This window comes from Notolepis coatsorum (assembly GCF_963971535.1).
Source record: "Notolepis coatsorum genome assembly, chromosome: 4".
NCBI lineage: Eukaryota > Metazoa > Chordata > Actinopteri > Aulopiformes > Paralepididae > Notolepis > Notolepis coatsorum.
This window is the reverse complement of record NC_140168.1, coordinates 77,564,792-77,580,495: the sequence shown is the minus strand read 5'-3', so window position 1 is coordinate 77,580,495 and position 15,704 is coordinate 77,564,792. Positions and strand designations below refer to the sequence as shown.

At 42.6% G+C, this 15,704-nt stretch overlaps 1 protein-coding gene across 1 annotated transcript in view; it reads right to left on the bottom strand.

Annotated features, from left to right (window-relative positions):
• Positions 1 to 6,273: 6,273 nt before the first annotated feature.
• plekho1a (pleckstrin homology domain containing, family O member 1a) overlaps positions 6,274 to 15,704 on the bottom strand; it is a gene marked incomplete at its 3' end in the record, with an annotated part of 129,487 nt that continues 120,056 nt past the window's right edge. Inside the window, exons 6-10 of the mRNA XM_084311992.1 lie at positions 11,099 to 11,416; positions 10,726 to 10,814; positions 8,222 to 8,381; positions 7,958 to 8,082; positions 6,274 to 7,210 (exon numbers count right to left, since the gene is read on the bottom strand). Coding sequence (XP_084168118.1) covers positions 6,274 to 7,210; positions 7,958 to 8,082; positions 8,222 to 8,381; positions 10,726 to 10,814; positions 11,099 to 11,416 — 1,629 coding nt within the window. The remainder of the gene's footprint in view (positions 7,211 to 7,957; positions 8,083 to 8,221; positions 8,382 to 10,725; positions 10,815 to 11,098; positions 11,417 to 15,704) is intronic.

Sequence of the window (15,704 nt, the reverse complement as noted above, 5' to 3'; positions counted from 1 at the left end):
ATGTGTCAACATGTTCTTGGCCTATCTACTTTATTGCTGAATTAATGGTGCATTCAGTCGATCTTTGACAACTCATAGTCAGACATTTCTGAGTTTACCGCCAGGAAGTCATACTCGAATGGCCGCCCTGAGTGACAAATACCAGTGGTAAACTCTGGCAGGTTTTACCGCGAGTTTATGAGTTGCGACTCATCAGTTACCTTTCACCGTTTGTGGTGTAAACGTACTTTCTATCATGAGGTATCATCTTTATGTAAAAGAAAAGGGTTAAACCGAGTTTGAGATGTGTACAATTAGTTGAGCCCAGGAATATCTTCTGCCACATGAATGGTGAATGTTCCAGGGGCCTCAGAATAACTTGAAACAAGGCTGATGAGTCTGGATGATAACAAGATAAAAACAGTTTGCTTGGTGAACTCGGAAGAGAGATGGTAGAGTGATGTTGACTTCTCCCTGGGGGAGCTGTGTGTGTGTGTGTGTGTGTGTGTGTGTGTGTGTGTGTGTGTGCGTGCGTGCGTGTGTGTGTGTGTGTGTGTGTGTGTGTGTGTGAGCGTGCATGTGTATGTGTGTGTGTCACAGAAGCACCTCAGGTACAGTTTCCTGTCTGCCTCTCAAGTCTGACTCACTTAAACACACACACATAAACATACATACAACATATACACACATAAACCTACACACACAGTACAGCCTCTCTTGTCTCGTTCTAAACAGGAGAGGCCTGTGAGCCAGAGCAGAGGTATGCAGCATCATTACCAACATCAAGTCCATCCTCACCTGGACGTCATCAGGTAGCATCAGCAGTGAGGCAGTCAAACAAACACTTCCTCTCTCTCTCCCGCGGCCAAATCATTTGTTTACACAATTACTTCATCCTCCTCCTCCAGACAAGTCAGGAAAGATACATATTTTTAAATTAATAGGACCGTGGGGTGCCCTCTCCTTACAGTCTGACTCAAGATTAAAAATCATTTATAATTCTGTTTTTATTATTTTGTATAGTAACTACAAAGTTGTTTAGCAGTGGAACGAACCAGTGTTGTAGTGCTTGAGTCCGAGTCCTGGACAAATTTTCAGGACTCGTGACTCGAATTGGATTCGAGCACGGACTGCATTCGGACTCGGAAGGTGCAGACGAGGACTCAGATTTCATTGATAAATACAGTTATTATATATATATTTTTTGTAATAGGCCATAATCATTTGGCATAAGATATTGATGGCTATATTAATACCATAACATTATTTAGAGCAGACACGTATGTTCCACCTACATGTGGATTCACGTCGATACCTTCATGTTCAGTACTTAAGGCGAGACACTGCAGGTGAATAGTCAAATATACTTTTTTTGTTGATTTTGAGATTTTGTTATATTTTGCTTCCTAAACATGTCTTCTATGAAACTAGTGACAATAAAACGTCAATAACACACATTTAGTTGTTTATTTTACATCATTTTGCCTTATTGCATCCATAAATGTGCACATATTTAATGGGGAAGTGCCTCATTTGCATATATAAACATAAATTTCAGAAAACTTGCAATATATTTGTTCTTAGTTTATATGTACATAACAAATTGGGAAAGTTTCATAGTGATATCTATTCAAATATGTTTTGCCTATTAGGGGTACTACACTGTACTACACTGTTTGTAGCCTGTGTGTAGTTCTGTTCAGTTCAATAACATCATTATTATTATTATTCAGTTATCAGGCATGTGTTTAGGTTGTCTATTACTAATTGTAACTGAGGGGTACAATTCCCTGACTGTATTGATAAGTATGGTATCATTAAACCACTACCGCTTTATGTACTTTAATTACTGGCCATACAGTACATGATATATAAATATGATGAACACTTCCCACAATGAATCGGTTCCACACAAAGGTGTAATCAAGTATTTATTGCAGCAAAAGGTACATAATATACTTCTCTATTTTACTTTGGATGCGCTTATAAGGCAAAGGAATGTGCGTAGGCAAATCAATAATGAATGTCCATTTTCTGGTTACGCAGGAGGTAATTATACAACCTGAATCTTAGGGAATTATATCTATGGTACACTAGTAATATATAGCGGGAGATACTGGAAGGGTCCCCCCGGTTGTAAGCCAGCAGGGGTAGAGGATCTGTCGGTAGTAGAGAGTCTGGTCAACGATGACTAAGGAGACTCCAAGTACAGGAGACGGTGCAATAGTCTCTTGATCCACAGACGAATACAGCTGTTCTCCGTAGACTGTAGCTCCACAGTGAAGAAAGCTAGCCGGCCTCAGGCTCTCTGAGGCGCAGACTCGACGTGGCTCCTCACAGGGTAAATCCCACACGTGTAGGCGTCGGCGATTCTCCACTCCATAAATCACAGGACCAAAACAAATATAATCCAGCCGCAAAGGGCTATGTAGTCGTCGGGTAGATTAATCCAGTGTACATGTCCACACGGTTCTCGTCTAGGTCTCCTCGGGTGAAAGCGCCATGAAAGCAGCCCAGCCTGGATAAGCACTCTAGCTGATACGAGGAAGCGTTGGTGATGCTGGTCACTGTAGAACTTTAGCCGCACGATACACTATACACAAATAGACTATTACTGACTTAATAGAAATATGTCGCACTCGACGGTATAGCGCCAAACTCTGACAATTCAGTTATTAATTCGCACGCGGTCTCAATGCTCTATTTGGGGCCAAACAGGCCATACTTCACCGCACGGAGTATCGTGGGTGAGGCTTCAACTTATTGGGTAACTCTACTTCTGTATTCACCTGCGCCATATTTATATGCACGGCGAACAATCTAGTGCCAACCTCATTTCTGTCTCGTATTCCTGGGCAAGGCCGGGCATGTACAGACATGTCTTGACGGTGGCTTTGAACCTGACTCTGGAGGCATGGCCCTGGCGCCTGTGGACCGCTGTCCAATAGGAGAATGAAATATTATGGTCTGTACTAGGCTAAAGGGATATTCCGTGTATATGTACAAGGAATATACAAGGGATATCAAACGATATACAAATACTATGCAATATATATCAATCAATAAATATATATATTCGGTTTAATCTGATCCTTTGTAACACTAATGGTTTGATTAGGTATTGTGTTTGTAAATATCTGTTTAAAAAAAAAAGTATGGCATTTTACAATACAGAACTTTAAAGGAGTTTTCCCAAAAATGAGTTTTAAGAGTTTTTCCTCATACTCTGAGCCAGAAATCTCCACTTCAGTAGCACACACATACACCAAACCTTCCAGTTCTATTCATATCTATGTTCTGAAGGTATTTACAGAAGGGTTTGTTGATATCGCATTCATACCCTGATTTATATCACATTTTATTCCTAAAAACATGGCGAAATATGGAATTTTACCATAAAAATGGACTGAATGGAGTATTTTCTGATTTATGGAGTGATAAAAAGAGATATCCAAAATCCCCTCTGTAATAACCTTTGGCTCTAATATGTCAACAAAATGAAACTATAATTTTGAAAATGGCTTTATCCAATGTTCAGATTTGTCCTGGAATTATATGCAAATTAGTGCATATTTAAGTAGATCATGCCTCATTTGCATATTTAAACATACAATTTCAGAAAACTTGTAATACAAAAAAGTCTTGTCTTAATATAAGTAATCAACTGGGGAAGTTTCATTGTGATATCTATTAGTTAATTTTTTACCCTATTCACCTGCAGTGTCTCCCCTTAAGATGCCTAAAGAGATGCCCCGAATCGCTTTGCTTACACAGATGTTACATCAAATTCCAGCAAGAGCACTGCTAGATGTTCCATATGTAAACGATCTATTCAAGAGAAGACCGGGAAAACCTCAAACTTCAACAGAATTCTGTGGAGTGGACTCAACCTTGATGACTTGGACTCGGACTAGGGTAATGGGGACTCGACTCTGGCTCTTCTTTGGTGACTTGGACTTGGACTCAGACTCAAACACTGGGGACTCGAGACTCGACTCGAGATTTAGTAACTCGACTACAACACTGAGTGGTACAATGTTAGCTGGCAAGGAATGATCAGGGCTGTATGCCCCTGTATACAAACATTTCTCTTGGTATTTACAAAAAGAATTATTGTGGTATTTCACAAAAAGGTTTCATGATATTTCCCAAAACATTTCATGGTATTTCCCAAAGAAGTTTCATGGTATTATCAAAACTAATTTTTTTTTATTTACAAAAAAGTACATAATGTTTTGGTCACTGTGATTATGGCAGTGACAAGAAAATAGATGGGAATGCCATGATATTATTCTGGTGTATCACACTATATACATGATAATATACTGTATTATTGGATTATACTGTGGTATTATTTAAATACAAAAGTGGTACCATAGATAGCAATTGATTTGACCATAGCAGTGTCATGGTGACTTATCCATACAATGGCCGGTATTGTGGTAAAACTGAAATGACCATTAAACTACCATACTATTAAACTACCATGATACCATGAAGTGATTAGATTGATCCTGTGACGTTGAAGTCTAAAATCTTTGGCCCCCAGCCAAAACACACCGGGGCCAGTCCTGGCTCCACTGACCTACGATGGATGACTGTCAGAGCAAAGGCCCTGTTCTGTAGATCCAAGAGCAAACATCTCAGACCTTAGTTAAAGAATGAGGACGTCAAATAAAGAAGTCATGTGATGGGTTTTGAATGGATTTCATTGGCTGTTGCTCAACTCATAAAGCTTTGGTTCCAAACTTCTTCACGTCAAAAAGACCCCCAAATGCAGACTCACATTAGGATACGGTCCTGGGACACACACACACACGGCCCTGGGACTCTCATCTGAGAAGACTTTCTGTCCCTGCGACTTCCATCTGTTAGATGTGATTTATAGTGTGGGTACTGCAGGTGGGGAGATGACAGTGGAGAGAGTGACACCTCGGGTTACAATAGTCATTATTGTACATTCTCTCATTGAGTGAATGACATGATAGTGAAATGAAAAGAATTCCCCAGACCTCATTTTTAGGAAGCACTGTTATGAAGGACAATGTAAACCACCCAATGAAACACAGGAAATCAGCAAAACTGGAGTAAATAACGTTTTCTAATGAGAGAGAGAAAAACAAAACAATGGTAATATTGTGTTTAGGACCCAGGCCAGGAAGAACCATGCATACATTAACATTACAGTGAGAAGCAATAAGCAGACACAAAACGTGACATTAAAAATAAGAAATGTACAATAACCCCCCCCCCCCCCCAGTGCTCGTAGGAAGAAGTAGTGCTCTTTCAGTATCTTATTGGTCTCTCTGTACCGAAGTATGATGTCTTATGAATGTCAATATCGCTGCTCAGAAACAATAACAGCTGTGGTGCTTTTAATAACTCTCTCTCCCTCTCTCTCTCTCTCACACACACACACACACACACACACACACACACACACACACACACACACACACACACACACACACACACACACACACACACACACACACACACACACACACACACACACACACACACACACACACACACACACACACACACACACACACACACACACACACACACACACACACACACACACACACACATTCTCTCTCTCTACTCTTTTTTATAAAGCCTCTTATTCTGTCCATCTCTCCCACTGCCTCATGGGAATAATGATAAAAGTGCTTGAGAGAGCACAAACAGAGGAGACATGTGGTGGTCTACACCCTCCCCAGACCAACATTTCACAGAGAAAGACTCAAAAAAAGAAAAGGTGACAACAGTATTGAAAGGTTCTTGGTTCATGGGCTGGACAGTGCTGCTGTGACATCATCAGTCTGTGCCGGGGGCACTGATCAGCCATGTTGGATTCAAATCCCTTCACGTCAATGTCCAGTTTCTTTCTGGTAATATCCCATCAGTAGAAAACGCTTGGAAGAATAAAGTCTCCAATTATTACATTTTAAAAGTCTTCCTCTTGTCAATTTACTAAATGTTTCCAAATTCTTGTCATGAGATTCCGTTGTAAAATCACTTGGGAAAAATAGAACATCCATGTTTTGTTCACAACTCACAAATCAATATAGAAAAAAAACCTAGGAAGAAAATGACTACATATATAAATAACTTACATTTTCTTTCTTTTTTATTATGCAAATCATGTCAGTTTTGCTATGTGAGCCTTTGTGCGTAATTTTGATTTATTTGAGAAGTACGCTGCAATGCTGCTACATTTGTCGAAGAATGTGAATAAATATCTTGCTCCAATGAAGGAAAAAAAGAAATCTATACAAATCAAACTTTTCAGGGTATCTCTGATTCGTCCTCCTCATCCGGTGATGTCGCTGAGTGGGGCGTGTCCTCTCCCTCGGCCGCTGCGGTTGCCGTGGGCGTCCCTGGCGTCATCGTTGTCGTCGTCGTGGACATCTTCTCGTAGGTCTTCCTGCGTTGCCGCCTCAGAGTCTGGCTCTGGAGCTCCTTCACCTCCTGCAAGACCTCCTGCGCCTCCTTCCACGACGACACGGCTTCCTCCAGGAGGCGCGCCGCCTCTGCACGCCTCCTCTCCACCTCCGACTCCTCCTCAGACGGGAGGGAAGAGGACAGGGGAGAGAGGGAGGGGGAGGTTTGTGAAGGAGGAGTGAGGAGGTGCTCGTCAGAGGTCTTGGACTGAGGAGAGTGAGAGAAGTCAAAACTCTTTTGCCGCAGCAGGTCGGTGGCCTTGACGCGAGGAGAGTCTGGGTTCTTCATCTGGGGGGAGTCAAAGGATTTGGACAGACTAGGGAAGTTCTTGTGACTCCGATTTGGTGAATTCTTGCCGCTCCTCAACAGAGAGTCCCTTTCACTGATACGCGGGGAGTTGGATCCTTTGACGTGAGGAGAGTCGATTCCTCTCAAGCAAGGAGACGACTCGGAGGATTTGCGGTTGGGCGAATTGACGTCCCTAGAATGGGGGAAGTCAAACAAGCCCTTGAGATTTGGCGAGTCCGCTTCTTTGAAACGGCCCCTCGTTCGAGGAGAGTCGGCGGTGTTCAGGCGAGGCGAATCGCTCCCTTTCAGTGGCGGGGAGCCATTTGCTTTCGCGGCAGGCGAATCGGATCCTTTGGAGTGGGGCGAGTCGGTTCCTTTCGATCGATTCTTCTTGGCTTTGGTGCGAGGGGACTCTTTACCTCTCAGACGAGGCGAGTCTTTCCCTCGGAGGCGAGGAGAGTCACTACTCCGGCTTCTCGGTGAGCTGGAGGACCTGGTGATGATAATGATGCCAAAGTTTAATGTTTTCTCCTTAACCCCTTCACTGCCCCACTACCAAATGTTTAACTCTTTCACTGCAAAAATACAGAAGGTTAACCTTTCACTACCACACTACAGAAGGTTAACCTTTCACCACCACACTACATAAGGTTAACCCTTTCACTACCACACTACAGAAGGTTAACCCTTTCACTACCACACTACAGAAGGTTAACCTTTAACTACCACACTACAGAAGGTTAACCTTTCACCACCACACTACATAAGGTTAACCCTTTCACTACCACACTACAGAAGGTTAACCCTTTCCCTACCACGCTACAGAAGGTTAACCTTTCCCTACCACACTACAGAAGGTTAACCTTTCACTACCACACTACAGAAGGTTAACCATTCACTACCACACTACAGAATGTTAACCATTTCACTACCACACTACCAAAGGGTTAACCCTTTCACTGCGACACTACAGAAGGTTAACCCTTTCACTACCACACTACAGACGGAACCCTTTCACTACCACACTACAGAAGGTTAACCCTTTCACTACCACACTACAGACCGTCTGTAGTGTGGTAGTGAAAGGGTTAACCTTCTGTAGTGTGGTAGTGAAAGGGTTAAACGTTCTTTTGAAATACATGGATGGATTCTATGACGTCAAAGAATATCCACAAGCCAGTGATCTACATCGTTAAAGACGTCCCTCCCTGGTGTGAACAGGTCCAAAGAAGAGACTAACCTTGAATGAGGAGATTCTGATCCTCTGAGATGATGGAGACGAGGTGAGTCTATGCCCTTCAGGTAGGGAGGCTCTCCGCCTCTCTCTCCTCTCTCTCCTCGTTCAGCCTTGGCTTTCTGCAGTTCCTGGGAAAATTAGGAAACCATTTTTTAGTATATAATACACATTTGAAAATAATCCAATGGAGGAGAGTGGTACACTCTTTGACGTGTCAACATTCAATCGATTAGTCAATCAATTAATCAATCAATCAACCAATCCAACCTGCAGTCTCATCTCCTCCAGGAGCTCCTGAGCTCTCTGCATCCTCTGGGCGATGAGGCTGTGGAGCTGACCCACAGGCTGGACTGGACCCTGATACGATGCCTCCTCTGTGGGACAGCGACGCAGAGCAGACCTGAACTCAGACCGGATCATCACAGGCCTGGAGGAGGAGGAAGAGGAGGAGGAGGAAGAGGAGGAAGGGGGGGGTGTAGAAAGAAGGTGGAGAGGATAATGAAGAGGAGGAACAGGATGAATGACGAGGAGAAAAAGAAGAAGAAGGAGGAGGAGAAGAATACATTTGACTTATGTCAGTATAGGACATTTACATTTACATTTACATTTAGTCATTTAGCTTACGCTTTTATCCAAAGCGACTTACAAGTTCTGTACGACAAGTCATCAGGAAGGGCACAACTCTATCAGCTGAGTAGCAATGTTCATCAAAGTGTTGCATGTTACAGTGTAGGTTAGTTTATTAGGACAAGTGCATGACAGTAAGGTTAGTTAGGGTTAGATAATTAAAAAAAATATATATATATATATATATATATTTATATTATTATTTCAGATAATGGTTGAAGAAGTGCGTCTTAAGTCGACGACGGAAGATTGGACATAATACTAATACAGTGAAGTATCTAATCCTAGTACTAGTAATAGCTATCAGTACTTGTAGGACATATACTGATACAGTAAACTATGTAATCCTAGTACTAGTAATAGTTATCAGTACTTGTAGGACATATACTGTGAGGATTCGCCTGTTCCCTGGACCTTTTTTCCCTGTCTCCTCACCTCACCAGCCCCCACCCTTGTGAGAACTTTTCCCTGCCTCCTACTCTTCACCAGCCCCCACCCTTGTGAGAACTTTTCCCTGCCTTCTACTCTCCTTCACCAGCCCCCACCCTTGCAATGATTTACTCTCCTCTACTCTTCACCAGCCCCCACCCTTGGACTTTCTTGTTCAATTACCATCACGCAGCTGTCATAGTTTGTGATTAGCGCCCCTGAGGGGATTTATATACCTGGACCTCCCTTCCAGTCCTGGTCGGGTCGTTCTGTATCTGTGTTCACTCTGTGTTCATGGAGTTCTGTACATTACCATTCTGTACGTCACCATCACCTGCCGCGTCTCCGGCGTGAGACGACGGCCAGCCATCAACACCTGTCGCCGTTTGCCTGGAGTGGGACACCGTCTTCGCTCTCTAATTCTCTACGGGAGGTTTTCCAGTGTTCCCACTCCAGACATCAAGGCGGCACGCCATCGCTCCCGATTCCACGGGAGGAAGGCGTCTCTTCGTGATCCTCGTTCCTGGGGTGAGGCTCGTCGTCGCTCCCTAGTATTCCACGGGAGGACGGCTTGTTCCCATCCCGGTCCCCTGGGACCCCCTTTGTTCTGCGCTGCCCGTCTGCAGCATCCGTGGAGGAGGAGGAGGATCTCCGTGCCCGGCCCCCGCTGTCGGGCCCCTGTCTCCGTGCCCGGCCCCCGCTGTCGGGCCCCTGTCCCCGTGCCAGGCCCCCGCCGTCGGGCCCCTGTCCCCGTGCCAGGCCTCCGCCGTCGGGCCCCTGTCCCCGTGCCAGGCCCCCGCCGTCGGGCCCCTGTCCCCGTGCCAGGCCTCCGCCGTCGGGCCCCTGTTCCCGTGCCAGGCCTCCGCCGTCGGGCCCCTGTCCCCGTGCCAGGCCTCCGCCGTCGGGCCCCTGTTCCCGTGCCAGGCCTCCGCCGTCGGGCCCCTGTCCCCGTGCCAGGCCTCCGCCGTCGGAACCCTGTCCTCATCCCTGTAAGCAGCTCTGGCCCTCGCCCTGTCCAAGGCCTTAACCCTGTTCTCTGTCCCTGTCTCCAGCCCGCCTCTCCGGGCCTCTGTCCCTGTCCCCCTCTTCAGTGCCCCTGGTCCTGGCCCTGACACTTAGCCCTGGCCCTGTCCCTTAGCCTTAGTCCCTTAGCCTGTTCGCCTCTTAAAGGCACAGTGCCGCATTTTCCATATTTCCTTGACTCTGTTGTTTTTGTGTTTTCCCTTAAAGGGACTGTGCCGCTTTTTGTTCTATAATAAATATTTGCCCTGTTTTGGCTTACTCTCATACCTGTCTTGTGTTGTGCGATTGGGGTCGGTTACAAACCATAACATATACTGATACAGTGAAGTATGTAATCATAGTACTAGTAATAGTTCAGTACTGTGTCAATACTTGTAAGTGAGTTGCTTTAAGAGAGCTGTCCAGGGGGATGGGATTTGGGGTCTCGTGAGAATGTTTTTAGCTGTTGTTCTTTTCTTTTTTTGGAGGAGGAGTTCTGGAGTAACAGAAGAGAGAAGGAGAGCTCATTTCCTACATTTAAGTTTTGTATAAAAGTATCGTTACGGTGTTACAGATAATAGTGTATCGGTATGGAGGAATAAATACCCACAATGAAGTTATAATGGATCTCCCTTTGGCTTTCTGGTAGCTCAGCTAAGCTAATCCAGGAGTAGATAACAAGTGTGGTTATAGTACTTGTGCACATGCTGTACCTGGAGGAGAGGACTTCATCCATGGAGGCACACCGGCTTCTGCCCTGCGCGCTGAACCTCTTCCCTGGCTGCGGGGTGCGGGACAGCGCCTGAGGACCGATGGGACATACCAGTGTAAACATCCTGTTCATACGGAAGATATTAGTCCATTTAGGAGAGTAGAACGGATCTTTTTGCACAAGCGCGTACTCGAGATCATATTCAAACTATTTAAAATGAAATGCCTTTTCAAATAAAACCAAATCGACGCTCACTCAAATCAATACTCAAACATCAATTGTCCTGAGAAAGGCCTCCTTTAATCTCAATTTATTTGCATAAACTGTCCATTTCCATACAAAAAAAGTGTACATTTCACTGTGCGTACCTGTACTTGGTGAGCTTGCTGGCCCTTGTGGACCTGAGGGCTCTCCAGGTGGGGTTGTTTGCCCCAGGACCTCTCACTCCCTCTGGGCAGACTCCCCGTCTTCACCTTGGGCTCCTTGGAGGTCGCCCTCAGCTTGGAGGCGTCAGTGCCTGAACGCCGACGGCCCTCGCCCCCCTGCGACCCCCCGCCGCCGTGGCTGCCCCTCCCCCGCTCCAGGTCGACCCGGAAGCTCTCCTCCCAAGAGTCGATGTCGTAGTCTGGAGAGAAGCCGTCCTCCTCGGCGACCAGGTCAAGGGTCAGCATGCCGTGTGAGGAGGTGGAGGCCTGTGGGGGGACAGGGATAAAGACTTTGATATCGACATCACAGTGTGAGGATAAAGACTCAGTTAGTGATATTTACATCACAGTGTGAGGATAAAGACTCAGTTAGTGATATTTACATCACAGTGTGAGGATAAAGACTCAGTTAGTGATATTTACATCACAGTGTGAGGATAAAGACTCCGTTAGTGATATTTACATCACAGTGTGAGGATAAAGACTCCGTTAGTGATGTTTACATCACAGTGTGAGGATAAAGACTCAGTTAGTGATGTTTACATCACAGTGTGAGGAGGATAAAAACTCAGTTAGTGATGTTTACATCACAGTGTGAGGATAAAGACTCAGTTAGTGATGTTTACATCACAGTGTGAGGATAAAGACTCAGTTAGTGATGTTTATGTGGTATAATTTCAGTCTCAAACTGCTATGAGTCTTGATTTAAGGTTCCACAAGGTCGACCGCTACGGGGAGAATCTGATAAACTGTAAGATTCCAGTGCACACACTCTAGAAAGATTCACGCTGTTCTTAATATATATCTGCTCTGCTTTTCCCCCAAGAGATTATTAAGATCTTCTAGAAGTTACTTTGATGGATAAAAATAGAGACTCTGGATTCAAGTGAGGCCCCACCTTTCCCTGGAGGGGGGAAGGGGAGGAATCACAAATGAAATCATCCTTACTTGACACATAGGTCTGAGAAGAGTGATTTAATCACTCTCACGTCCCTTGCCCCTGTAACGGTAAACATAGTTTAGGCCTGGAGACAAAGTAATTTAGCATTTGAAAAGTTCCCAGACTCCTACTAAAAGCTAGAAATAGCCTCTGAATAGATAGGGTTGTTTACTAAGGCCAGACCCCCACAATAGGTTGTGAGTTGAGCTACTCAACTGCCGGCTGTAAAAGATAAGAACTGTTTGATTAAGCCATTCAGGGGTTCTAGAACAAAAGAGCCACCTGGTCTCTTCATGGTGTGGGACAGGAAGGTTTTAAATAAGCCCTAGTTACATTTAAACACAGAAGAACACCATTTGGGTTATAAGGGTGTAACCACCACCAACACTAATAGTAATCCAGTAGAAAACTAGTCTCAAATAGGTATAAAATTGTGTATTGTTTAAGATAAGACTAAACCAGACACATATCCACCATTGCAAATTAAGCCAGTAATATAGGTCAAATAGAAGATTAAGGTGACAAAATAGGTGTAACATACTTAGAAAAACTAAACTAACGTCCAAGATAAGAATATAGAATTTATAATACAACAGTTTGTTATAAAACCAACAAATAGGGCTAATTTGGTACCTGGAAGGCCATAGAAATCAGGAAAGGACTTGAACTAACTGTCTTAGTCAATTAATAACTAATCTATAATTCTTCAGTTAGTAAAATCAAATATTGTACCTTTAAAACGTTAAACCATAGAAATATAACTCATTCCCTTAAAATAGAGAGGACTGCCCCTTTAAGAAACAAGATGGCCGCCGACCCTAATCCAAAATGGCCGCTATGAGCCTTAGCCAATCAGGACGTAAAGATCCGCCCCCCTGACGAACTAGGTCGACGTCCGCTCAGGGGCGGGATTTAGCCTTTAAAAGAGGCTGCACCGAAAGAGACGAGGAAGGAAGCTCTTGAACATTATATGCACAAGCCGGACGGAGGAGGGACCTGCTTGAAGACGCTGAGGACGGGAACAAGGATTCCTTTGTCTCCTTGGAAACGAGAATCAACAACCAACGAGACGCAACAACCTACGCTACCTTGAAGATTATTATTCTTTAACTACTTTTATTAGACTGGACACAAGTGGTCGTGGCATAGTACTTCCTAACTTGTGTTCAGACAACTTCATTTATTGAAACAGAACATTTTTGTATACTTTGTGGTTTTGAATAAAACCACCACTTGAGAAATAACCACACTCTCATTGATTCATTTTCCTCCGCCGTGCAACAACAGTTTTTGGTAATATGACTTAGAGCTATAGAAACACAACACAATAGAGTAGATATATGATCAGGAAGCTCTATTAGATATTACGATATTTACATCACAGTCTGCGGATAAAGACTCAGTTAGTGATGTTTACATCACAGTGTGAGGATATAATAATAATAATAATAATAATAATAATAATAATAATAATAATAATAATAATAATAATAACTAGACAATTCCGCGCGGGGGAAATTGTGAAAGTGTGGGTGACGCCTGTGCACCGCCGGCCAACGGGGGAGAGGGTCTCTCGCGAGTCTCTATGACAAACGGTACACTATTACACTATTACACACTATTACACACTATTACACTATTACACTATTACACTATTACACACTATTACACTATTACACTATTACACTATTACAAACTATTACACTATTACACACTATTACACACTATTACACTATTACACACTATTACACTATTACACACTATTACACTATTACACACTATTACACTATTACACTATTACACACTATTACACTATTACACACTATTACACACTATTATTACACTATTACACACTATTACACACTATTGCACACTATTACACTATTACACTATTACACACTATTACACTATTACACACTATTACACTATTACACACTATTACACTATTACACTATTACACACTATTACACACTATTACACTATTACACACTATTACACTATTACACACTATTACACACTATTACACTATTACACTATTACACACTATTACACTATTACACTATTACACACTATTACACTATTACACTATTACACACTATTACACACTATTACACTATTACACACTATTACACTATTACACTATTACACACTATTACACTATTACACACTATTACACACTATTACACTATTACACACTATTACACTATTGCACACTATTACACACTATTACACACTATTACACTATTACACACTATTACACTATTACACTATTACACACTATTACACTATTACACTATTACACTATTACACACTATTACACTATTACACACTATTACACTATTACACACTATTACACTATTACACACTATTACACTATTACACTATTACACACTATTATTACACTATTACACACTATTACACTATTACACACTATTACACTATTACACTATTACACACTATTATTACACTATTACACACTATTACACTATTACACACTATTACACTATTGCACACTATTACACACTATTACACTATTACACACTATTACACTATTACACTATTACACACTATTACACTATTACACTATTACACACTATTACACACTATTACACTATTACACACTATTACACTATTACACTTTTACACACTATTACACTATTACACACTATTACACTATTACACACTATTACACACTATTACACTATTACACTATTACACACTATTACACTATTACACTATTACACTATTACACTATTACACACTATTACACTATTACACACTATTACACTATTACACTATTACACTATTACACACTAGTACACTATTACACACTTACACTATTACACACTATTACACACTATTACACTATTACACTATTACACACTATTACACTATTACACACTATTACACACTATTACACTATTACACACTATTACACTATTACACACTATTACACTATTACACTATTACACACTATTACACACTATTACACTATTACACACTATTACACACTATTACACACTATTACACTATTACACACTATTACACTATTACACTATTACACACTATTACACTATTACACTATTACACACTATTACACACTATTACACTATTACACTATTACACACTATTACACTATTACACTATTACACACTATAACACTATTATACTATTACACACTATTACACTATTACACACTATTACACTATTACACACTATTACACTATTACACCGAGTACAATGGCACAATCCGCAAGTCTCTACGACAAACAGTTCAAGAGATACACTGAGGGGGTGTGGCCTAAGGGGGCGTGGTCTAAGGATCGGGGGAGTGGTCAACATCGACCAATGAAAGGTGGTCAACATCGACCAATGGCACAATCCGCAAGTCTCTACGACAAAACGGTTCAAGAGATACACTGAGGGGGTGTGGCCTAAGGGGGCGTGGTCTAAGGATCGGGGGAGTGGTCAACATCGACCAATGAAAGGTGGTCAACATCGACCAATGAAAAATGAAAGAGGATATCCCTACTGAGTACAATGACACCCGCAAGACAGAGGGCGCTGTCCAGCAATTCAGTACTGCAACACAGTGATGGGCAATGATGGGTTAAG